Genomic DNA, 23944 nt, shown 5'->3' with positions numbered 1-23944 from the left:
GTGTGTGTGGTGTGTGAGTGTGTGTGTGTGTGTGTGTGTGTGTGTGTGTGTGTGTGTGTGTGTGTGTGTGTGTGTGTGAGTGGGTGTTGTGTGTGTGTGTGTGTGTGTGTGGTGAGGTGAGGGAGGGTCGGGTGTGCCGTGTGTTGATCAGCCTGTCCTCCTCTCCTTCCAGGGCTCGAGTTCTCTGGGGTGGAGGGGACGAATTACCCCAGAAAATTCGACTCTGCCCCCGGTACGACTCTCACCCCGTCTGAGTTCCCAGGGAGAGACCTCCTTTATTTTATTTTCTCTCTGATTCTCCACCTGTCCTGTGCGGAGGTTAAGGAGTACACTGTATGACCGAAAGTATCTGAACAGACTTGTTTTTCATGGTTTGGGCTAGGCTTCTTCGTTCCACTGAAGGCAAATTGTAATGCTACAGCATACAATCACATTCTAGATGATTCTGTGCTTCCCCAACAGTTTGGGGAACGCCCTTTCCTGTTTCAGCATGACAGTGCCCACGGGCACGCAATGAGGTCCATATAAAAATGGTTTTGTTGAGATCGGTGTGGAAGAACCTGCATAGAGCCACGACCTCAATCCCATACAACACCTTCGGGATCAGTTGGAAAGCCAACTGCAAAGCCAGGCCTAATCACCAAATCAGTGTCAAACCTCACGAATGCTCTTCTGTTTGAATGTAAGCAAATTCCTGCAGCAATGCTCCAACATGTAGTGTAAAGTCTTCCTAGAAGAGTGGAGGTTGTTATAGCACCAAAGGGTGGACCAACTCCTTATCAATGCCCATCATTTTGGAGGACACGTTTGATGCCTGGTATCCACATACCTTTGGCCGTGTAGTGTACCTGCGGATGTGTTGAGCTTCATACGTACTGTATTGCTGCAGGGAGGCACACAGTGGCTCTTTCACAACCAGATTATCTTCGGCCCACTGGAGACCATCTGTCTGGGTCTCGAATAATGTCCCGTGAAGTCAAAAGACGTCATAAATACTACGACTGATTTCCGCATGAACGTCAAACGACCTTTCATTTGGCAAGCCAGCGAAAACGTAATTAAATTATGGCCTGTGTGAGACATCTTGCTGGTTTTCTTTTGAGTATGAATAGGTTGCAGTCATTCTCATTGGTTGAAGGGGTGAGCGGGTGTGTTTTGGGCAGCCTGTGATTGGTGCGTCTTTTGGTCTCCTTGTGTCTCCAGGAGCCTGGAGGACAGCGACGGAGGAGTGGGGTACGGAGGACTGGAATGAGGACGTGAGTATCGGGACAGTTGTTGTTGTTTTTTTGGGAGCGTCGGACTCCGGACAGCGAGGGCTGCAGTGTCTGCTGGTGCATTCTGCTTTGGCTTTTAAGTTATTACTTTAAGTGTTCTGTTTGGCTAAAGAGTCCGCACACCTAAATTAGTTTCTGCTTAAAAGAAAAGAACACAAATCTGAAGACTCTATGGCCTTTCACTACTTGAGTTTGGCACCCCTGGTTTACGTGGAAGATGTTCCTAGACTTGAAATCCCACCAAGGAACGATGCATTGTTAATAGACCACAGGAGTAACCATGACAACTATATCATAGTTACCTGAGCGGCCAGAAACCCCATAAATTAGCATCCGGTTTATAAGCTGTGCTGGAAAATAAGAACAATCTGCTACTGTAATTATTTTAGCACACAAATGGAGTGGTCTTAGTTTTAGAGTTTGGGCTCCTGCTGATTTAGGGTGTGGTCTCTGGGTTTGGGCGTGCGGTCTCTGGGTTTGGGGGTGCGGTTTCTGGGTTTGAGGGTGTGGGCTCTGGGTTCGAGAGTGGTGTCTGGGTTTGGGGGTGTGGCCTCTGGTTTGGGGGTGTTGTCTCTAGGTTTGGGCATGTGGTGTCTGGGTTTGGGGGTGCGGTCACTGGTTTGGGGGTGTGGTCTCTGGGTTTGAGTGGTGTCTGGGTTTGGGGGTGTGGCCTCTGGTTTGGGGTGTTGTCTCTAGGTTTGGGGGTGCGGTGTCTGGGTTTGGGGGTGCGGTCTCTGGGTTTGAGGGTGTGGTCTCTGGGTTCGAGGTGTGACTCTGGGTTTGGGGTGTGGTCTCTGGGTTTGGGGGTGTGGTCTCTGGGTTTGGGAGCGTGGTCTCACAGTTTTGGGTGTGTCCTCTCTCTGCAGTTAACAGAGACAAAAATCTTCACAGCCTCCAGCGTGGCCTCCATGCCCCTCCCACAGGAGAACGTCACCATCACTGCAGGACAAAGGTGAGCCACACACACCCTATACACACCCCATACACACACACCACATACCCCCACCCATAGTGCCACACCCATCCCACCGGTACCCATACACACACCACAAACACACAAACCACACCACTCCCCAACACCCATACACACACACACACACCACATACCCGCATGCACCACCGTACGCTCCCCATCATCACACACACCCCCCGTACGCCATGCACACCCCACTGAGGTAACGAAATAAAAACTGCTTGTTTACCTGAGCCCAGCTGACCCGCTGAAGTGCAGACGCACTGCTGGTTCTCTCGCCTGTTTAGCCGCTAGCCTGCTACACGTTCGGCTCCATCAGCGGCCTCCTTTAGCAGAGTGGGGAGGGTCGGAGCTCCCCGAATCTTCCAGGACCCCCCACTTTTTATTGTGGAGCGCCGGCAGGGGCCCCTGCGATTTTTCGTTATCCGTCTGTCACCCCCCCTCCCACCATCTTCTAGAATCGACCTGGCGGTCCTGCTGGGGAAGACGCCCCCGTCGTCGTCCTCGGAGACGGAAGCCGCCGCCGCCGCCGCCGCCGCCCCCGCCCCCCTGGAGCCGCCCCAGCCCCCCTCCCTGTCCCAGGCGCTGGTGTTCAGTAACTCCAAGCAAGGAGCCCCGCTGTCGCAACCCCCCTCCAGCACCCCCTACGCCCAACACAGCATGGTGAGTGACTGACTGACTGACTGACTGACTGACTGTCTGTATCTGTGTCTGTGTCTTTACACGGGCTTGGCTTCCGTCCCAGTTCCCACAGTTCAGCACTAGGCGAACATGGACCTGTGGAAAGCCAGAGTGGGGTTGGGGGTGTTGTTAGATCACAGAAATCAACAATTGACAACAATCAGAATCTGAATTACTGCTGATTTTAAAATAAATAATTAAATAAAAAAACAATATTTGCATAGGCTCTGAAGGATGCTTTTTAGTAGTGTGTGCGTTCCACCTCTCTCTCTCATTCCGCTCATTCTGTGGCACACCCTGTACTCCCATTCATTGTTTTAATAATCCCTCCCCCTCCCTCTTCTCTCCTCCCTCCTTCCCCCTTTTTCCCTCTCTTCCCCCTCTCTCTCTCTCTCTCCCTCCCTCCCCCTGTCTCTCTCCTCTCTCCTCTCTCCTCTATCCTCTCTCCTTTCCCTCTATCCTCTCCCCTCTCACCCTCTCATATCCAGGCCAGTATGCTGAGTAAGAGCTTCGCCGAGGTGGGGGACCCCAAGGGGGGCAGCGGCGGGACGACGAGCGGCTCTCAGTTCCTGGAGCAGTTCAAGACGGCCCAGGCGCTGGCCCAGCTGGCCGCCCAGCACTCCCAGCCGGGCCCCCAGAACCCGGCAGCCTCCGCCTCCTCCTCCTGGGACACCAGCCCCCCCTCCCTGGGGCAGTACGGTGAGGGAGCCATGTGCCGGCGGGGGGGGCAGGGGGGTTTTGGGGCAGGGGCAGGATGAAGATCTAGACAGAGGCCTGGTTTTGTCCCTCATTCACCATCACGTTCTACCTGGTTCAGTGATAGACAGAATTAAAGTGCAGGGGGAAGTGGGATTCGGGTGCACGTTTGTGTCAGATGGAAGTTAAAGCATTCATGGAGTGAAAGGGAAGTTTGAGACGTACTTGAATCTAGCCCATGGTGACAAACGGCAGTTTTTTTAACTCGAGCGTTCTGGAATGACCCCTTTACATTCTAGAATGCAAGCTAAAACCACCTTTATTTATAAAGCGCGTTTTAAACTGACGTTGACCGAGGCGCTGTACGACTTCAGTAAATTTAGAAAAAACAGACGGGGGGGATACCGAAACGTTACACAAAGGCAGTACACCACGATGAAGAGGACCTCAACTGGGTTCCAAGGTCCCGGAGAAAAGCTCGGCTTTCAGCCCAAATTTTGAAGGGTCAGTAGAGGGGGGGGCAGACCTAACTTACCCAACTTAGGACTACATTTGAAGTGCAGAGTAATCGTGGTAGTACCTCGAGCAATAGCGACACGCGTTCAGGTTTTCCGGAACGTTCCGAAGAGCCGCCGAGCTGGCGGGCCTCGTGCGCCGCCCGTTGGCGCGGCTTCGCAGCGGAGCGCGCTAGCGTCCGTTTGATAGCGGCCGCGAGTGAGATGTTCGCTCCTCCTTCGTCGACCCCGCTGGCTGTGTAACTTCAGGTGACCCGAGATATCCAAGGTAACCATGCAAGGTGATAATTACCTGGTTGCGCTCCTGAGCGCAGAACCAATGAACCGCTGACTCGAGCCGAAAGCTGGCCGCGTCGGAAAACGTGACGGAAGACGAAGACTTTGGTCGTCTCGTTCTCCTTTTCGTGCAAGGAGGGTGAAATTTTCTTTCTGTTCCTTGTGCAAAAAAAATCACTTGTGCCGGAAACTTTTTACAGTCTAACCAGGGAGTCCGTTCCAGGAGTTTGAACTGCAGTGCCTCCACTAACATGTTTTAGTCGTCGTCAGGGACGGGTGGGGTGAATACACCGAAGGAGTAGTTCTTGGGGTACTGAAATTTGGGACCCAAAATATTTCATTCATGGGATTTTTTAATATTATGTCAACAGTGGCCTATAGTGGTATATAATATACATGTAATGGTATGAAAGCATTTAAGAGGAATTAAAATCGGATATTGAGCATTGGTATTATGGAGGAAGAGAAGGTGTTGACAGAACCCCCTCCTGTCCCGTCTCCAGATTTGAAGTCCCAGCCAGAGTCGGGGGTCCACTCCTCCTTCACCAAACGCCAGCCCTACCAGCCCACCGCCCCCTCCGGCTCCTCCATGATGGACGCCTTCCTGCAGGACAAAGGCCCCGCCTCCTCGTCCCCGGCCCCCTCCTCCCTGCCCCCGCCGGCCGCGCCCGCCCCCCTTCCGCCCCCCTCCTCGCCCCTCTCCAAACCAATCGCCCCCGTCCCGGCCCCGGCCCCGGCCCCCGCCCCCGTCCCGGGACAGCAGGTGTCCCCCGGCTCCTCGGACCTGCAGTCCTCCAGCCCCCAGCCCCTGCAGCAGCACAAGCTAAAACCACAGAAGAAGAGGACCTCCATCACCACCAAGGTAGAGCCTTCGGTGGAGGACTCTGGGGTGAATCGCCATTGGTTTCATGGTTGGACTTTCTGTTAAGCTAACTGCTAGGGCTAGGTTTAGGGTTAGGGTTAGGGTTTGATGGGCATTACAATGTTAGGAATTGTAACTGTGCCTCCTGATTAACCTGGGCTCTGTTTCACGAAGCAGGATTACTGAGTTGGCTGGATAACTGCACAGTAAGCCTAGAACCCTCCCAAATCTGGAACATGGACTGAAATTTGGGACCCAAATTAAGGTTAAGAGAGCTGTTCTGGGTTTTACTCGGCATAGTTATGGTTATCGGTAATCCTGTTTCGTGAAATGCCCTCCCCCCAGTATAATCCAAACCCTTTTACTGGACGAGAGCGTGTGTGCCCTCTAAGCCGATTGGTCTGTTTCTCTCCCTGCAGATCCCGGCGCTGGCGGTAGAGATGCCCGGCTCGGCCGACATCACGGGTTTGAATCTGCAGTTTGGCGCTTTGCAGTTCGGTTCTGAGCCGGTGCTGCCCGAGTACGACTCCACGCCGGCGACCAGCGCGCCCGGCAACCAGGTCCAGAACAGCCTTTACACGAGCGCAAGCAGGTAGGCCCCGCCCTCTGCCTTCCCATGAGCCCCTGCTTCACTCCTCATGACTTCCATCAGGTAGAGAACTGGAGAACTGGCTCAAATACTTTATTTAAAAATGCTTTACTGCAAGATGCCACTAATACCCCTTCAGGTTACAATAAGCAGAATGTAAACGCGATTTTCACCAGTGTTGAGAACTGAAAGCACCATTTTCACCAGTGTTAAGAACTGAAAGCACCATTTTCACCGGTGTTGAGAACTGAAAGCACCATTTTCACCAGTGTTGAGAACTGAAGCACATACTTTCCACCAGTGTTGAGAACTGAAAGCACCATTTTCACCAGTGTTAAGAACTGAAAGCACCATTTTCACCGGTGTTGAGAACTGAAAGCACCATTTTCACCAGTGTTGAGAACTGAAAGCACCATTTTCACCAGTGTTGAGAACTGAAAGCACCATTTTCACCAGTGTTGAGAACTGAAAGCACCATTTTCACCAGTGTTGAGAACCGAAAGCACCATTTTCACCAGTGTTGAGAACAGAAAGCACCATTTTCACCAGTGTTGAGAACTGAAAGCACCATTTTCACCAGTGTTGAGAACCGAAAGCACCATTTCACCGTGTTGAGAACCGAAAGCACATTTCACCGTGTTGAGAACGAAGCACCATTTTCACCAGTGTTGAGAACTGAAAGCACCATTTTCACCAGTGTTGAGAACTGAAAGCACCATTTTCACCAGTGTTGAGAACAGAAATCACTGTCCACTTGTTGACTGAGGGACGCTGTATTGACACCACCTCTTCCTCCCTGTCCCCACCCCCCCCCCTCCTCTCTCTCCCAGCGAATCGGCGCCCTCCATCCCCAACCCCAGCCAGGACCAAGCGTATCAGGGCGGCGGCCTCCCCGGGGGCGGGCCCTCGTACCCCCCTCAGGCGGGGTCGGCGGGAGGGGCGGGCCAGCCCGCGCTGTACGAGCAGAGGGCCACGCAGACGCGGCGCTACCCCCCCTCCGTCTCCTCCTCCCCACAGAAGGACATGCAGCCCAGCAAGGTGGGTGCACCCCCCCCCACTTCGGTTTGAACCGGTTTTGATCCTCAGTGCGATTCATAACGGCTTTCGCACCGTCCAGCAGCTCTGCTACTCGTAACCGCGGGCAACCGATGGCCCGCCAAGCAGCCATTGGCCGCTGATGGGAAAACTGCTAATGTAACCGTTCTAAGGACAGAAGTATTAAAATGAAACATTGCACACCTTTTCTTTGTGTGCTGTTAACTCTGAATTTGGACAAAGAATGTGTCTCCTTCCCTCACGAATATAACGATGTTTTGCTCTGACAGAACGGGTTCGGCTCGATGCAGACGACGCAGTCGGTGGAAGGTGAGTTGCCGTCGGCGGCCGAGCCCGCGTTCGCCCCGGCGCCCCTGAGCTGTCGAGCCGGCGCAGAAAAATCGATGAAGGATTTTCCAGAAAATGTCTCGTTAAAAGGCTTCGTCACTGAGTCTTAATGAAAGTGAGCGTCGGCTCACGGCCTGGTTATTTTTACATTACATTACATTACAGGCATTTAGCAGACGCTCTTATCCAGAGCGACTTACACAACTTTTACACGGCATTTTACATTGTATCCATTTATACAGCTGGATATATACTGAAGCAATGCAGGTTAAGTACCTTGCTCGAGGGCACAACGGCAGTGTCCTACCTGGGAATCGAACCTGCGACCTTTCGGTTACAAGCCCAGTTCCTTACGCACTGTGCTACGCTGCCGCCATTCACTCCAGTGTGGCTCGTGCGCCAGCGGGCGGCCGTAACGCGGCCGATTTATCGACGTCTTAGCGCCGTGCGCCCCGCTGAACGGCTACGCTTCCCCAGAGAACGGCTCCAGGGGCCCGGTGGAATGTTCTGAGTGTACCTGTGTGTAGGTGCAGGATCCAGCCTCTTTCTCGCCCCTCCCCCCCTCGCCCCGCCCCCCCCCCCCAGCCGCAGCAGGTTCTGCGGTCCCCGCGAAGCCGGTCTCCGACCCGTCCGCCCCGGCTTCGGCGTCCGCCATGGCCTCTTTGACGGACAGCGCGGCCGGCCCCGCCTCTCTGATGACCGTGTCCAATCAGACGCCGCTCGGCACCTTGGGCCACGCCGAGGACTTGCCCCCTAACTCCGTCACCCAGCCCCAGCACAAGTAAGGCCACGCCCCCATAGACAAACAGGAGGGGGGTGGGGGTGGGGGGGGTCTGAAGCAGGGGTCGGGAACCCTGTTCTTGGAAGGTTGCATATTTTAATGGGCCATAAATAGGAATTGTGCTCTTAATTGTTCCATTAGCCTTTTCATTTACATTACAAGGCCAAAAGTATGTGGACACCTGACATCCAACATCTCGTCCAAAATTATGGACATTAATATGCAGTTGGTTCACCCTTTGCTGCTGTAACTACCTCCACTCTTCTGGGAAGGCTTTATACTAGATGTTGGAGCGTTGCTGCAGGGATTTGCTTCCTTTCAGCCAGAAGAGCATTAGTGAGGTCGGACACTGATTGGGTGATTGGGCCTGGCTCGCTGTTGGCTTTCCAATTGATCCCAAAGGTGTTGGATGGGGTTGTGGTCAGGGCTATGCAGGCCAGTCAAGTTCTTCCACACCGATCTCAACAAAACCATTTCTGTGTGGACGTAACTGCTCGGGGGCATTGCCATGCTGAAACAGGAAAAGGCCTTCCCCAAAACTGTTGGGGAAGCACAGAATCGTCTAGAATGTGGTTGTATGCAGTAGCACTAAGATTTTCCTTCACTGGACTAAGGGGCTGAGCCCAAACCATGAAAAACAGCCCCAGACCAAGGGGTGTCCAGATACTTTTGGTCATATTGTGGGCATGATGTGATATTTTGCTTATTCATTCTGAGGAGCTCATGACTGACAGCTTAGGACTGTTTGACTTGTCCCTGTATGGATGTTTTGCTGCAGTGCTGCCCGACCCTGTTCCTGGAAATCGGCCGTCCTGTAGGTTTTCATTCCAACCCTAATTTGGCACACCTGATTATACTAATTGGCATCTCGGCAACGCCTGTAGCTGTTGAACGAGGTGTGCTTTGGTAGGGTTGGAGTGAAGAACACAGAAAGGTAGATCTCCAGGAGCAGGGTTGGGTAGCCCTGGCCTACAGGACAGTAGATCTCCAGGAGCAGGGTTGGGTAGCCCTGGCCTACAGGACAGTAGATTTCCAGGAGCAGGGTTGGGTAGCCCTGGCCTACAGGACAGTAGATTTCCAGGAGCAGGGTTGGGTAGCCCTGGCCTACAGGACAGTAGATCTCCAGGAGAAGGGTTGGGTAGCCCTGGCCTACAGGACAGTAGATCTCCAGGAGCAGGGTTGGGTAGCCCTGGCCTACAGGACAGTAGATCTCCAGAAGCAGGGTTGGGTAGCCCGGCCTACAGGACAGTAGATCTCCAGGAGCAGGGTTGGGTAGCCCTGGCCTACAGGACAGTAGATCTCCAGGAGCAGGGTTGGGTAGCCCTGGCCTACAGGACAGTAGATCTCCAGGAGCAGGGTTGGGTAGCCCTGGCCTACAGGACAGTAGATCTCCAGGAGCAGGGTTGGGTAGCCCTGGCCTACAGGACAGTAGATCTCCAGGAGCAGGGTTGGGTAGCCCTGGCCTACAGGACAGTAGATTTCCAGGAGCAGGGTTGGGTAGCCCTGGCCTACAGGACAGTAGATTTCCAGGAGCAGGGTTGGGTAGCCCTGGCCTACAGGACAGTAGATCTCCAGGAGCAGGGTTGGGTAGCCCTGGCCTACAGGACAGTAGATCTCCAGGAGCAGGGTTGGGTAGCCCTGGCCTACAGGACAGTAGATCTCCAGGAGCAGGGTTGGGTAGCCCTGGCCTACAGGACAGTAGATCTCCAGGAGCAGGGTTGGGTAGCCCTGTTTTGCTGTGATGAAATCTGCGAGTGAATCGGTGTTGATGTACACAGCTAATTGCACTAGTTGAGTAAGTATTGGGAACAGGTTGACCTGACAAAGAACCCTGAACAAAAGAAAGTAAAGGACTATACGTTTATTTATTTTCTTCTCCTCCTCCTCCTCCCTCCCTCCCTCCTTCCTCCCCCCCTCCCCCCCCAGTGCACTCTCCACACAGCCGAACAGTCTCGCCCCCTCCTCCACGGTCCGGACGTCTAACTCCACGTTACTGGTGAGTCCATGAAACGGGCCCCATTTTAAACTTCCCGCGAGATGGAGATTCCTCTTTGTGTGGCTGTCTGTCCAATGCCACCCACTTAAATTCTCTGTTATTGGTCTCAGTTTGGTTTTCCGTGTTACTCCACACGTATTTGATGAGTTAAAGCAGCTAATTAGTTATCTCCCCTCACACAGTTACTTTGAAACAAGTTGCTGTTTAACCCTTTGAAGAGGAGGTTTTCGAGAATTTTTTTACCCCCCAAAATTCGATGCGTTCTAGAACTCCATTGCTATCAATTAGCAGAAATTGTGACATCAGCATTAGAATGTTCAGTTCAGAACATTCTAATCACATATTTGTGACCTCACACGTTAAAGATTTGAAACCTGCAAGTCCCTGCATCTCAAGAGTGGGCATCAGTTTTACCACTGGAATAAAAAAGGTAATTTTAATGTTATTTATGTCTTTTTTTTCTGCTTTCTCTTCAGCACTCTGGTGTGGACGGCGACCCCGGCCTGCACTCCTTCCCCTCGTCCGTGGCCTCTTCCTCGGTCGCCTCCTCCTCCTCGGTGTCGGCGTCGGCCTCCCTCAGCGGCCCGCCCCCCTCGGTCACCACGGCGCCGGCGCCGGCCGGCCTGGGCCCGGTCAGCGGCCTGGCCATCGGGCTCAGCAGCGCCGGCTCCATGGGCCCCCCCGCCTCCTCGGCCGCCGCCTCCTCGGCCGCTCCCCCCTCCTCCTCCACCTCCTCGTCACGCGCCTCGGCGGCCTCGTCAGGTAGGGCCACGCCCTCGACGCAAACCACACCCCCCAGGGTCCCTCGCTTTCTGAAAAAAACCATTTAAGAACCGGGAAAAGTCTTGATTGTGGTCCAGTTATTATTTTTCCACTGTCCCAGGAAAAAAAAAACATCATAGAAAAAATTTAATAAATTATAATGGAAGGAAGCAAATTTTTTGGGTTCATTGCTGACCTGCTAGCTTGCTTGCTCTTGCTCACGATTCTGAGCGAACATCTCCATCCTCAGCTCTGATCTTGGAGGGCTTACCACAGATACTTTGCCCTAACTAGATTGTCAGGTTTTCCATCTCCATACCATTGAAGCTGAAACTTTGATGCACCTTAAGAATATTTATGAAGGCTGTTGCCAGGTACAGCACTGCGGCAGTGGGTGTTTTGTTTTGAACCTCCTGTAGTAGGAGAAGGGGGCAGAATGATTGCAGGAGCGGGTAATCTGGTTAGTCTACAGAATCTCTGTTAACCGCTAATGGGGTGGGGGAAAATATGGAATCCATTTCTTTTCTTGCTTGAAGTATAATCAGACTGAACGGGTGGGTCTTTTTTGGTTGCGTAGAGCTGTTACTCTTTACCTGGAAAGAGTACCTGGTTAATATTTGCATCGCGTGTAAATAATCTGGTCTGCGGTTAAGGATGATTCTGTTCTCCAGCGAAGCTGTAGCTTCTAGAACGTCATCGTTTCTCTCTCTCCTGGTCTCCCCCATCCCCCCCCCTCCCCCCCATGCAGGGAAAGCACCCCCAAACCTGCCTCCTGGAGTGCCCCCCCTCCTCCCCAACCCTTACATCATGGCCCCTGGACTCCTGCATGCCTATCCGGTGAGTACGACCCCCCCCTCCCCCCACCCCCCCTCGTCTGGTCTCACCTGCGCACACTAAAACGTAGGGTCTCACCTGTTTTAAACGGGGTGATGAGGTTTCGCATTCATAAAAGGGGTTCACCGTGGCAACTGCAGAAAATGTAGAATGTTTTTGGTGGCGGGACAAGGGGAGGACCTCAGTGGACGTTAGTTTTGCGAGTAGATTCCACGCGCCTGTTAGTTGCCGTTTTTTTACCCGTGTATGCAGTTGCCCGAGTGCGGAACGGCTTGGTCGGGTCATGTGGTCGGACCCAGGGGCCCCTGGGTATTCGAGTCCAGGCTCGTGCGACCTGCGCTCGTAACGCCAGAGTTATCGCCCCGTCGTTTTACATCGTCTGTTCGTTCCGTTGCGTTAGCTTAGCAAGGCTCTCTTATCCAGAGTGACGTGGCGATGTAGGAGAGCGTAAGCGCATTCGCTTACGCTTACGGCAGCGCCGGTCCTGGCTAACAGCGCTCCCACACCGGGCCGGAGCACGGCTGTGGGCGCTCGACCAGCTAGCGGCTAGCCAGGAAGCGAAACGCAGGTCCCGCTAACGCTACGTCCTCACGCGCTCGGAAAAGCCAGGCATCGGAAAGAAAGGTGCCGACTTGTAGCTCTGAACGTGCCGGTGGAATTTGCCTGAATTTGGGTAGAGTGCTGAACACGCCTAAAAGCCGTTTGGGTAAAAACGTGACACCGCAGGCAAAGCATCCGGTCCGACTGGTCGAGAGTTCTTAACCGCTTTTCCCGCCTTTTTTCCGGGCTCCTCCTTCGCTCTGGCTGCTGTGTCGGGGAGAAGTTGTGCGTACTACCTTTTTTTGGGTAGATCCAAAATGGCGTCCTCCCTAATCTCTGCTGCCTGTCTCCCTCCCCCCCCCTCTCAACCCCCCAGCCCCAGGTGTACGGCTACGATGACCTGCAGATGCTGCAGACCCGGATCCCGCTGGTGAGTCCCGTGGCCGTTCGGGTTCCCACCCGAGTCGCACGCGCCCTTGGGGTCGCTAAGCAACCCGGCCGGCGGCGGCCCCGGCGTCTTCCCTGCCCCAAAGAGGCGGAGCGGGGGGGGGGCTGCCCGTGCTCCCGTTCAGGCCCCTCAACGCCCCGCACGTACCTGCACACAACTTACATTTACATCACAGTTTAGGCATTCAGCTAACGTTTTCCCCAATGAGCTAATGCTCCCAAGCCGAAAAACATGTAGGAGCATCCCGATTTGATGTGCTCCCGAGTCATATTTTTCTTGTTAGCACACGTCAGTTTTCAGGAGCGAATGTCCCCTAAAATGGGAGCGCCGTAGAGCCCGGCCGACCGGCTTCTCGAGCGCCGCTCACGGCGAGTTCGAGCGAAGGAAGGCCTGAGTTTGAAAATCGCCAGCATCCACCATGGCGATTTCACAAGACCGTAATGGTCAGACTATAACTCCCCAGTGACGATAATCCTTTCTCACTGGAATTAGAGTGCGGAACAGAAGGTCGACGTTTCTTTTTGAATGAACCGTCGAACAGGCTTTTGTGATGGGGAGTGTACGTGTTTAAGCTGTGGGTCAGTTGGTCTGTTTCTCTCCTCTCTGTATGACCTGCAAGCCCATGTTTTTTTTCAGGATTATTACAGCATCCCCTTTGCCACTCCCACCACGGCACTGACGGGCAGGGAAGGAAGCCTGACCAGCAACCCGTACTCCGGTAAAAAATATATATTTATATTAAAAACACTGCCTCAACCTGTACTCCAGTAAAAACACTGTGCCTCAACCTGTACTCCAGTAAAAACACCCTCTGCCTCAACCTGTACTCCAGTAAAAACACCCTCTGCCTCAACCTGTACTCCAGTAAAAACACCCTCTGCCTCAACCTGTACTCCAGTAAAAACACCCTCTGCCTCAACCTGTACTCCAGTAAAAACACCCTCTGCCTCAACCTGTACTCCAGTAAAAACACCCTCTGTCTCAGTCTGTACTCCAGTAAAAACACCCTGTTTCAACCTGTACTCCAGTAAATACACCCTCTGTCTCAGTCTGTACTCCAGTAAAAACACCCTCTGCCTCAACCTGTGCTCCAGTAAAAACACCCTCTGCCTCAACCTGTACTCCAGTAAAAACACCCTCTGTTTTAGTCTGTACTCCAGTAAAAACACCCTCTGTCTTAGTCTGTACTCCAGTAAAAACACCCTCTGTCTTAGTCTGTACTCCAGTAAAAACACCCTCTGTCTTAGTCTGTACTCCAGTAAAAACACCCTCTGTCACTCAGAAAACCCTGTAGCTCCAGTAAAAACACCTTTGTCTAGTCTCTCGCCTTTCACCTTTTTCCTAACTGTACTCCAGTAACTTGAAGTGCAAAAACACCCTCTGCCTCAGTCTGTACTCCAGTAAAAACACCCTCTGCCTCAGTCTGTACTCCAGTAAAAACACCCTCTGCCTCAGCCTGTACTCCAGTAAAAAAACCCTCTGCCTCAACCTGTACTCCAGTAAAAACAGTCCTTTTAGTCTCAGTTCTCTGCCATTTCACCTTTTTCCTGTGCCTCTTTCACACTTGAAGTGAAACACAGTGCCACCTTTCACTTGCAGCTTTCTGCTTCTGTTGTTCCTTTCCCTCTTTTCTCTTTCTCTCTCTCTCTGTCTCCCTCGTTGTCCCTCTTTTCCCTCTGTCCCTTTTTCTCCCCCTCTCTCCCTCCAGTTCTTTCTCTTCCCTCCGTCTCACTCTGTGATTGGTGCTCCTCTCCTTCCGCCTTCGTTAAACCACGCCTCTTGTCCCTCCCCCTCGCAGCGGGTGACCTGTCCAAATTTGGGCGTGGCGACGCCTCCTCCCCGGCCCCGTCCACCACGCTGGCGCAGCCGCAGCAGAGCCAGTCGCAGACGCACCACACGGCCCAGCAGCCCTTCCTCAACCCCGCCCTCCCGCCCGGCTACAGCTACACCAGCCTGCCCTACTACACGGGCGTGCCCGGCCTGCCCAGCACCTTCCAGTACGGGCCCGCCGTGTTCCCGGTAAGCCCCGAACCCTGAACCCTGAACCCTTCATGTACTAGCCTGTCATGCTCCTGGCGACCCGTTAACCCCAAACCCCAGCACCTTCCAGTACGGGCCCGCCGTGTTCCCGGTGAGCCCCGAACCCCGAACCCTGAACCCTTCCTGTACTAGCCTGTCATGCTCCTGGCGACCCGTTAACCCCAAACCCCATCACCTTCCAGTACGGGCCCGCCGTGTTCCCGGTGAGCCCCGAACCCTGAACCCTTCCTGTACTAGCCTGTCATGCTCCTGGTGACCCGTTAACCCCAAACCCCAGACCCTTCCAGTATGGGCCCGCCGTGTTGCCGTCCAGCCGCTAACCCTGAACCCAAACCCCAAACCCCAAACCCTTCCTGTACGGGCCTGCCATGTTCCCGGTGACCCACTAACCCTGAACCCTTAACTCTGAACCCTGAACCCTTCCAGTACGGGCCCGCCGTGTTCCCGGTGAGCCGCTAACCCTTAACCCTTAAACGTGAACCCTGAACCCCGAACCCTTCCAGTACAGGCCTTCTGTGTTCCCGGTGAGCCGCGTATCCGCCAACCCTAAGTGGGCGCCCTGCATTTGGAATGGCGCTCTCCAGCAGGAGGTAGCCCGCACTTCCTGTGCCCTTGAAGTATGCTTGGTGATGCGCACTTTGCCTGGTGTTAAGTGGACTTGGCCTTGTGCTTTGTTTGTGTTAGAAGAACACGTGACCTTTGACCTCCATTTAAACATTTTTTATTGGTTTGTTTGTCCCGGCCCAGGTGGCTCCTACCTCGTCGAAGCAGCACGGCGTGAACGTCGGCGTCAACGCCTCGGCCACGCCCTTCCAGCAGGCCAGCGGCTATGGTTCCCACGGATACAGCACTGGTGAGCGACGAACGCGGACGGCGTAGCGCCACGGCGACGCGAAACCCGCTGGCGATAAGAGCACCCGCGAACGTTCCGGCGGACTCGCTGTCACTGTGTGCTTAACCTGCTACGTGCTAACTGGCTACGGAGTCAGAAATAAATGTTGCAAAGGGGGCGGGGGAGGGGGGGTGCCTTAACGATCTTATGTGAGTCTTTTATTTGAAAGTTTGTTCAGCTACAGCAGAGTTGTCAAGGTCTAATCGCCACTGGCACGTTTCTGTGGACGAGGAAGCAGTGAAACCTAGTCCACTTTGTGAGGGAGAGAAAGAGAGAGAGAGAGAGAGAGAGAGAGAGAGGGTTGTGGTGAGACATGCCGTTTGAATGAATTTACCTGCCGAGTGTCCAATTTCAGCGTGAAAATTGTACCATTTCTTCTTGTGGTCAGGTGTGTGTGTGTGTGTGCTTCATGAAAATTAAATATTCTGTCTTTTAGAGAACTGTGGGAAAACATGAATTTTCAGTTTTAAACCATTTCCTTTTTTTTAATTTTTCATTTCTTTTGCCACTTCCAAAATGAATCTGACCGAGAAAAAATTCTTGAATGTTTCTTCTGTCCGAATGGGAGAAATGTATAGTTTTTTTTTTGTTGTTGTTGTTTTTTTTTTTCCTGTTCTGCTTCGTTGTGGTGAACCGCTTTGCCACCATTGAAAGTCTGATGGCTCATTCAGCGAAGACCAAACTTTTAAGTCATTGGTGAACGCCTCACACTGCTGTGTTATAATGGTGTGATTGTAAGAAGGTGCAATTAAAAGAGACCTGAAACCATGCCTGGAAGTGTTAACTGGCTGAGCTGGTTTGCTTGTCATTTCCACTGATCTTTACATTACACTTCGTTCCCTAACACTGCTGCAGACTTTGGGCAGTTGCTTAGTGCGGTGTCCAAAAAAAAAACAAAGGCATCTTAACTACTTAAACCTGTGAATGTAGTCCAACAAACTGTAGACGGCACATAAGGTCGAGTTCCAGTGTTACGGTGCTGACCAATCAGGGGACTAGCTGCCGCCCTCTGGTCCAGCGCTGCCTCCTGATTGGTCAGTTCAGTTGGCCAATTGAATGAAAGAGTCCAGGGGGAATCCATCTGTGCGTTTAGTTAAAGGGGCAGGGAGGGTAAGGGCCATGAATTTGTGCTTCTCTTCCATTGGCGGCAGGGTGGTTCGTGGGTGGAGTCAGAAGGGGTGGGGCGGGGGGTGGCGATGTTTCCGACCACTCGGAGAGGGCTCAGGGGTGGTTTTTATGGCGCCTTCCCCACTGTACACTGCTTGCTTCTCTCTCTCTTTCACACTCACTCACTCCCTTTCACTGTTTTGTCACTAGCATTTTTTCTCTCTTCTGCTTCGTCTCAGTCACTCCTTCAGTTCATTTGGCCTTCTCTACCTCTCCCTCAGTCTCCCTGACTCTGTGTTTACATAAATCTGTCTGTCCACGTCTCTTTCTCTCTCTCGCTCACCTCATCCGCATTCCGGTCTCATCGCTCTGCCTCCATTTCTTAACAGTGCAGCCTCTCTTCCTTTCTGTCCTTCGCTGCTCTCACTCCATTTCAGTCCCCCCCCAATACTGCATTCCGCTCTCCCTTCCTCCTTTGGCCAGTTCCCTCCATCCCGCTCTCTCTGTCGTACAGCTTTTCACTTTCCGTTCCTCTGTCGCTCACAGTGTCTGCCCGGAGTCTTCCCAGAGTGCAGTGCAGGAGGACTCTGCCCGGCAGACTCTTCCCAGAATGTCCTGCAGGAGGACTGTCTGGCAGACAGATCCCACAGTGCAGTGCAGGAGGACTGTGCCCGGCAGAGTCTTCCCACAGTGCTGGAGGACTCTATCTGGCAGATGCTTCCCAGAATGCAGAACTGCGGCAGATTCCACGTGCATGCAGGAGGACTTGCCGCAGACTCTTCCCACAGTGCAGTGCAGGAGGACTGTGCCCGGCAGACCCTTCCCACAGTGCTGTGCAGGAGGACTGTGCCCGGCAGACCCTTCCCACAGTGCAGTGCAGGAGGACTGTGCCCGGCAGACTCTTCCCACAGTGCAGTGCAGGAGGACTGTGCCCGGCAGACCCTTCCCACAGTGCTGTGCAGGAGGACTGTGCCCGGCAGACCCTTCCCACAGTGCACTGCAGGAGGACTGTGCCCAGCAGACCCTTCCCACAGTGCTGTGCAGGAGGACTGTGCCCGGCAGACCCTTCCCAGAATGTACTGCGGGAGGACTGTGCCCGGCAGACCCTTCCCACAGTGCAGTGCAGGAGGTCTGTGCCCGGCAGACTCTTCCCACAGTGCAGTGCAGGAGGACTGTGCCCGGCAGACCCTTCCCACAGTGCAGCGCAGCAGTGCTTGGTTGGCTGTGTGCTTGGCGGGTGTCTAACGCGGGGGGCCGGGGCTCTGTGTGGTGTTGCAGGCTATGAGGACATGAGCCAGCCGTCTGGGAGTGGGGATTTCTGTAAGGGTGGATATAATACTGCTGTCGCTGCCGCTGCTGCCGCCGCCGCCGCCGCTGCCGCCGCCGCCGCTTCCGCGCAAAACAAGCCGGCCAGCTCCGTCACCGGGCCTGGAGTCGGTGAGTCACCGCCCCCCTCGCCACGCCACGCCACGCCACGCCTACCGCCTCTCCCCTCTGTCCGGCTGTGGGATCCTCACACGCGCACCCCAACAGCCCTTTTCCAGTCTCTCGCACTTTCTTTTCCTTTTTTTGGTCCCCTTTTTTTCCTCTTCCCTCCCCCACCCCTCTGGCTATATTTCCATATTGCCTCCTCCCCCTGCCCTCCAGCTGTGAAGCTAACACGCACGGTCTTCCACACCCCCGCCACCCCCCCCCCCCCCGGCACGCGATGCTCGCTCCTGGAGCTCGGGCGGGGACCCGGCCGCCACCGTCGCAGAGGAGCGGAGCGGGGGCGCCCTCGCGGGAACGAAGCTCGGGACGAAGCCTCCAGCAGAGCGGCGAAGCTTCTCTCTGAATCGCTGCTGGACCCAGCCAGAGTGCCTCCTTACAGAAATAAGGGCCTCCTCTGGCTCCTCCTAATGGGCACCGAGCTGCCCCAGCCGGATCACGCATCCTTCAGTCCTGCTGCGTTTGGGTTTCCCTTTAATACCACACTCACCCATCGCTGCCTCTCCTGTGCGGTCCAGCTGCGTTTGGGTTTCCCTTTAACCCCACACACACACCCCCATCGCAGCCTCTCCTGTGCGGTGTGGCTGCATTTGGGTTTCCCTTTAATACCACACACACCCATCGCAGCCTCTCCTGTGCGGTCCAGCTGCGTTTGGGCTTCCCTTTAACCCCACACAATAGGGGCGACATAGCTCAGGAGGTAAGACCAATTGTCTGGCAGTCGGAGGGTTGCCGGTTCAATCCCTGCCCTGGGCATGTCGAAGTGTCCTTGAGCAAGACACCTAACCCCTAACTGCTCTGGCGAATGAGAGGCATCAATTGTAAAGCGCTTTGGATAAAAGCACTATATAAATGCAGTCCATTTACCATTTACCACACACACCCATCGCTGCTTCTCCTGTGCGGTCCAGCTGTGTTTGGGTGTCCCTTTTACCCCACACACACCCATCGCTGCCTCTCCTGTGCGGTGTGGTTGACCAGGGCTATTCGCTGACTACTCCCCTGGCCTTTGTGCCGCCTTACAAACGTCTTTCCATCTTCATCTTTCAGACCTGGCATGTCTCTCCCTCCTCTCCTGTTTCTAGACCTCCTCATTCTAGTCTCTTTCCATGCATTAAAAAAAAAATATATATTTTTTTTTTACTTTGTTTTATCCGGTTCTTACTTTGTCGTGGATTATTCCGTCTTCGCGAGTCAGCGTCTATTTTATATTTTTCTTATTTTGTTGCAGTGGGGCTCCCTCTAGTGGATGTGGGTGTTCATTGTTAAAGATCCTTACTAAATAAAAGGGCAAACAGACTGGCTGCCATGTTGTTTTTAGAACTCTGTTCAAGTGAGGGTTCTTCAACACCCTCACGCGTACCGGTGCTCCTGGTGGATTCCTGAGAGCGCCATTGTCTTTCTCAGAATTCTTTTGTGGGGACGAATGCTCTGCCAAGTGGTGCTGAGTTGGACATGGGCATTAGGGTGTGACTGGGGGGAGAAGTCCTTGTGCATGTTAGACGGGGAAAGCAGTTCAACTCTACGTTTTCCCCTTATTCACACCAACCCATCTGTAGAGCCGGATGATTTTTATGTCAGCAGCCATACCACCATGCACTCTGCTCCTGCTGAATGGCTGAAGCTAAGCAGGTGTGTGCTTGGTTAGTGCTTGGATGGGAGGCCACCAGGGAATACTGAGTTGCTGCTGGAAGTGGTGTTGGTGGGCCAGCAGGGGGCAATCTTCCCTCTGGTCAAATAAAAACCCCAATGCCCCAGTGCAGTGACGGGGACACTGTGCTGTAGGAGATGCCGTCTTTCGGATGAGACGTTAAACCGAGGTCTCACTGTGGTCAGTAAAGATCCCATGACACTTATCGCTAAGAGCAGGGGGTTCCTCGGTGTCCTGGCTAAAATCCCAGATCTGGCTCTCGCAAAAACTTGTCACCTAATCATTCCCTGATTTAATTGGCTAAAAAAATGTCCTCTCCCTCCAGTGGAGCTGCACAATGGCCAGCAATAGAGGATTGTGGTTGTACTGGGCAGCTCCCAGGTGTGAATGAATGTGTATGAGTGTGAAGCAGGGCGTTGCTGCAAAAGAGCATCCGTGCTCAGCAAAACCTACCCTGGGTAAATAAAGGTTAAATAAATAAAAAAATAAAATGTATTTGTTTTTTTTTGTTTTTTTTTTTTTTTTTCTGCTGCAGGAGTTTCTGTGACATCCAGCAACACTGGGGTTCCTGACATTTCAGGGTCTGTTTACACAAAAACGCAGGTGAGCGAGCGCGTCCGTCACAACCGCCGCGAAACATCTAAAAATAAATAAACAAACTTAAAAAATGTAAAAGTCTGTTAACACGGAATTTTTACTTGAGGTCTTTTAGAAATGATGCCTAATTCCATGAGCCCATGAATGGAGTCGGCCATTTTAATTAAAGGAAAGGACAGGAGTCTTAAGGCAATGCTGATTGGTGACTGCATTTCATTAACCCCTTTGAACAGGTTTTTTGGAACGTTTTTTCAAAACTATAAATCTGTGTTCTAGAAGTCCTTAGCTTTCTGCCACCAGTAGTGATTGACATCAGCGATATAACATTCAGTCAAGAGCATTCTAGTCACACATTTGTGATCTCACACCTTAAATGGCTAACCTGTGGATATACAGAGGGCCAAACTGAGTTGGGAAAACCCTCTCTTTTCATTGGCTGGTGTCGCTCCTGTTGTCTTGACGAAAGGCTGGCCGCTTGCCTGATACCTGCTGAAATTCTTTTCTTAATTTTGTGTTCCTCTCCTCTTTCCCCGCTCCATTTCTTCTTTTCACATCTTTCCTCTCCTCTCTTCTAATCGCTGTCATTTCCTCTCCTCCTCTGTTCCTCCTCCTCCTCCTCCTCCTCTCTGCAGTCGTTCGATAAGCAGGGTTTCCACGCGGGGACCCCCGCCGCCTCCTTCAGCCTCCCCTCGGCCCTGGGGAGCGCGGGCCCCATCAACCCCCCCGCGGCCGCCGGCTACGCCCCCGCCCCCTTCATGCACATCCTGGCCCCCCACCAGCAGCCCCACTCCCAGATCCTGCACCACCACCTGCAGCAGGACGGCCAGGTGGGGGCTCGGACGCCGCCTCGTCTCTCACAGACCGCACGCTCGCGGCCGCGCCCGTTCGGGTGACCTCACACTGCAGCACAGCTGTGTCCGTTTGGGTGACCTCACACTGCAGCACAGCTGCGCCCGTTCGGGTGACCTCACACTGCAGCACAGCTGTGTCCGTTTGGGTGACCTCACACTGCAGCACAGCTGCGTCCGTTCGGGTGACCTCACACTGCAGCACAGCTGTGACCTCACACTGCAGCACAGCTGCGTCCGTTCGGGTGACCTCACACTGCAGCACAGCTGTGACCTCACACTGCAGCACAGCTGCGTCCGTTTGGGTGACCTCACACTGCAGCACAGCTGCGCCCGTTCGGCTAATCTCACGTAGCTTCCGCACTGTTATTCACACACCAGCGCTCTTTGGTAACTGTAATGAAAGTGCACGTGCGTGTGCTGCTACCGGTGCACAAATGCTACTGTCACTCATTCATGTCCAGACTGGGCCAGTTGTGAAATGTTGAGGTTATACGCAGGTGTCCACCACCTGGGCCCCATAGTGGCAGGAGCTGGGTTTGCTGAAAGTGTTTGGTCGTGAGTGGTGATGTCACGCTGTGCTTTCCTCCTCTCTCTGCACAGAGTGGCACTGGCCAGCGCAGCCAGAACTCCTCCATCCAACAGAAGTCCCAGGTCAACAAGCCGGCTTACAACAGCTACAACTGGGGGGCAAATTAGTACCACCACCCCCCCGCCCTCTTCAAACGCCCCTGGCCCGGCCCACCAACCAACCAACCTGTCCTGTGTCCCAAAACCTGGAAGAACCTCCCACTTCCCCCTCCTTACCGCCGCCTCCTTACCCCACTGTCTCCGCCCCCCTGCGGACCCCACCCATCTCCAGTTCTCTCTCCGTATGTCATGCCTGCAGTACCTCGCCTGGCCACTGGTGTACTGAGAGGGTTGGCACTGTGGGCGGGGACGGTGCTGTGGGCATGGGGGCGGAGCTTGGCAGCAGGGTTAAATGGTCAAATGAATTAACTGACCAGAATGAGAGGGGGCAGCCATTTTTAAATGGGATGTGTAGAGAGTGGTCTGAGTTTATAGTCTTCTACCCCCTCTTCTCTGTTCTGCGCAACATAGGTCTGTTTTATAAAGGAATTTTTTTCTCTTTTTTAAAGTTTTTTTTTTTTTTAACTGTTGGGGGGTGAGGGAGAGGGGCATGTGCTGGCATTTACTATTTTTGTTTGCCCTCTCTCACTCTCTCTCTCTTTTTCTCTCCCTCCATTTCCCTTTCTACCCCCCTCCCTGTTCTTTGGGGGGGAGGGTTGGAAAGGTCTCCCCACTTCCCCATGAAAGCAGAAAATGGAAGTTCCTTCTGTTCAGTTTTATTTTTAATTTTTTTTTCTCTCCATTACGTTACCAAATTTATTTTTAAAGAAAAAATTCTCAAATCGGCAATGCAGTTCTTGTAGTTTTGTTTTTTTACCAAATATATATATATATATGCGAGCGCACTGGCGTGGGTTCGTGTGGTGTGTGTGTCTGTATCTATACGCGTGTGTGTGTGTGTGTGTGCGTGTGTGCGTGTGTTTGTGTGCGCGCGCGCACGGGGGAGGGGCTATGGCTCGTTGCTGTTGGACGCGATGGGGCAGTAGTAGGCGTGGAGAGGACTCCTCACTGACTGCAGGCCCTTCTTTCCCTTGTCTTTTGCTGCAGAGAAATGCACTTTTTTTCCCACCTTATTTTTTCAACCTGTATTTTCTGCAGGCAAAAGATTATTGTTTTTATTTTTTCATTTGTCGTTATGTCGTCATTACATCCAGTTATCAGTCTGGTCTAGGGGTCTGGCAAATGGGGGGAGTTTGGGCTCTTGACACACGCAACCCCCTGTTCTCCCCCTCTCGTCCCTCCCACGCCAGCGGAACAAGCTCGCTCCTTCAGACTCGGCAAAAACATGGACCGGATCGCCGCTCGCTGGACCGGAGTTATGCTGGAGAGGCTGCCCTCTCGAAAAGTCCAGGGCCCCCCCCCCCCCACTCCCCACCCCCAAATCTGCACCGAATGGAACCAGTCCATGTTCCCTTCGACCCCCATGTGTATAAGTGTTGTGTTCTTTTTCTAACCCCCCCCCCTCCACTCACCCTCCCACCCCTCCACCCTTTCCCTTCTTATTATATTATTAGGAAACTTAAAAGCCGTGATTAATGATGGACAGAGTTGTACAATGGTTTTTGTTTGTCAGTGACTCTTTTCTTTTTGTACTGTGCGTTCAAAAGAATTTAAATGGATAAACTTGTCTTGTATATATATATAAAAAAAACACAAGTACTGTAGTCTGTTTTGTTTGATGGCTTTTTTTCCCCCCCTCAAATTCTCACCCACAAACTTGTTCGTTTTTTTGTTTTTGTTTTGATTTCCTATGTTTTTTATTTTGTAAACTATATAAATATATATATATAAATATTAAGGAAATAAACAAGAAAAAGACATTTCATCATTTGGATGTGAATGTCTTTTTATTGATTCATTATTTTTTATGTTGGACATCACATTGTCTGATTAGTCAGCAGTTTTATTTTTTCCTCCTACGGTTGGACATTAGTTTGTGTTGGGTTTGAGGGACACTCCCACGTTGAAGGGAAAGCTTTGGAGTAGACAGCAGGGGTGTCGAACTAAAGTCCCGGGTGGGAGGGGTGCAGGGCAGTATCTGCGGGCTTTTCTGGTTTCCTTTCAGTCCGCTGCCGTTTACT

The 23944-nt window shown here is 53.0% G+C and overlaps 1 protein-coding gene across 6 annotated transcripts in view; it reads left to right on the top strand.

Moving 5' to 3' along the window:
- Positions 1–23691, top strand: part of ubap2l (ubiquitin associated protein 2-like) — a 36017-nt gene extending 12326 nt beyond the window's left edge. For 3 of the 6 annotated variants that reach the window (XM_064345448.1, XM_064345450.1, XM_064345447.1), the window contains 21 exons: positions 173–232; positions 1204–1256; positions 2141–2226; positions 2706–2910; positions 3417–3627; positions 4919–5277; positions 5697–5869; positions 6697–6904; positions 7192–7231; positions 7835–8030; positions 9957–10026; positions 10503–10788; positions 11537–11625; positions 12539–12592; positions 13247–13328; positions 14409–14629; positions 15398–15503; positions 17928–18086; positions 20324–20391; positions 21018–21212; positions 21837–23691. In XM_064345448.1, the coding sequence (XP_064201518.1) occupies positions 173–232; positions 1204–1256; positions 2141–2226; positions 2706–2910; positions 3417–3627; positions 4919–5277; positions 5697–5869; positions 6697–6904; positions 7192–7231; positions 7835–8030; positions 9957–10026; positions 10503–10788; positions 11537–11625; positions 12539–12592; positions 13247–13328; positions 14409–14629; positions 15398–15503; positions 17928–18086; positions 20324–20391; positions 21018–21212; positions 21837–21932 (3017 nt within the window). In that variant the 3' untranslated portion in view covers positions 21933–23691. Of the gene's footprint in view, positions 1–172; positions 233–1203; positions 1257–2140; positions 2227–2705; positions 2911–3416; positions 3628–4918; positions 5278–5696; positions 5870–6696; positions 6905–7191; positions 7232–7834; positions 8031–9956; positions 10027–10502; positions 10789–11536; positions 11626–12538; positions 12593–13246; positions 13329–14408; positions 14630–15397; positions 15504–17927; positions 18087–19368; positions 19463–20323; positions 20392–21017; positions 21213–21836 lie in introns of those variants that run through there. The other 3 variants (XM_064345453.1, XM_064345451.1, XM_064345452.1) reach the window with 2 other exon arrangements.
- Positions 23692–23944: the final 253 nt, after the last annotated feature.

This window comes from Anguilla rostrata, chromosome 8, assembly GCF_018555375.3.
Source record: "Anguilla rostrata isolate EN2019 chromosome 8, ASM1855537v3, whole genome shotgun sequence".
NCBI classification, from domain to species: Eukaryota; Metazoa; Chordata; class Actinopteri; order Anguilliformes; family Anguillidae; genus Anguilla; species Anguilla rostrata.
This window is presented reverse-complemented; position numbering and strand designations above follow the sequence as displayed.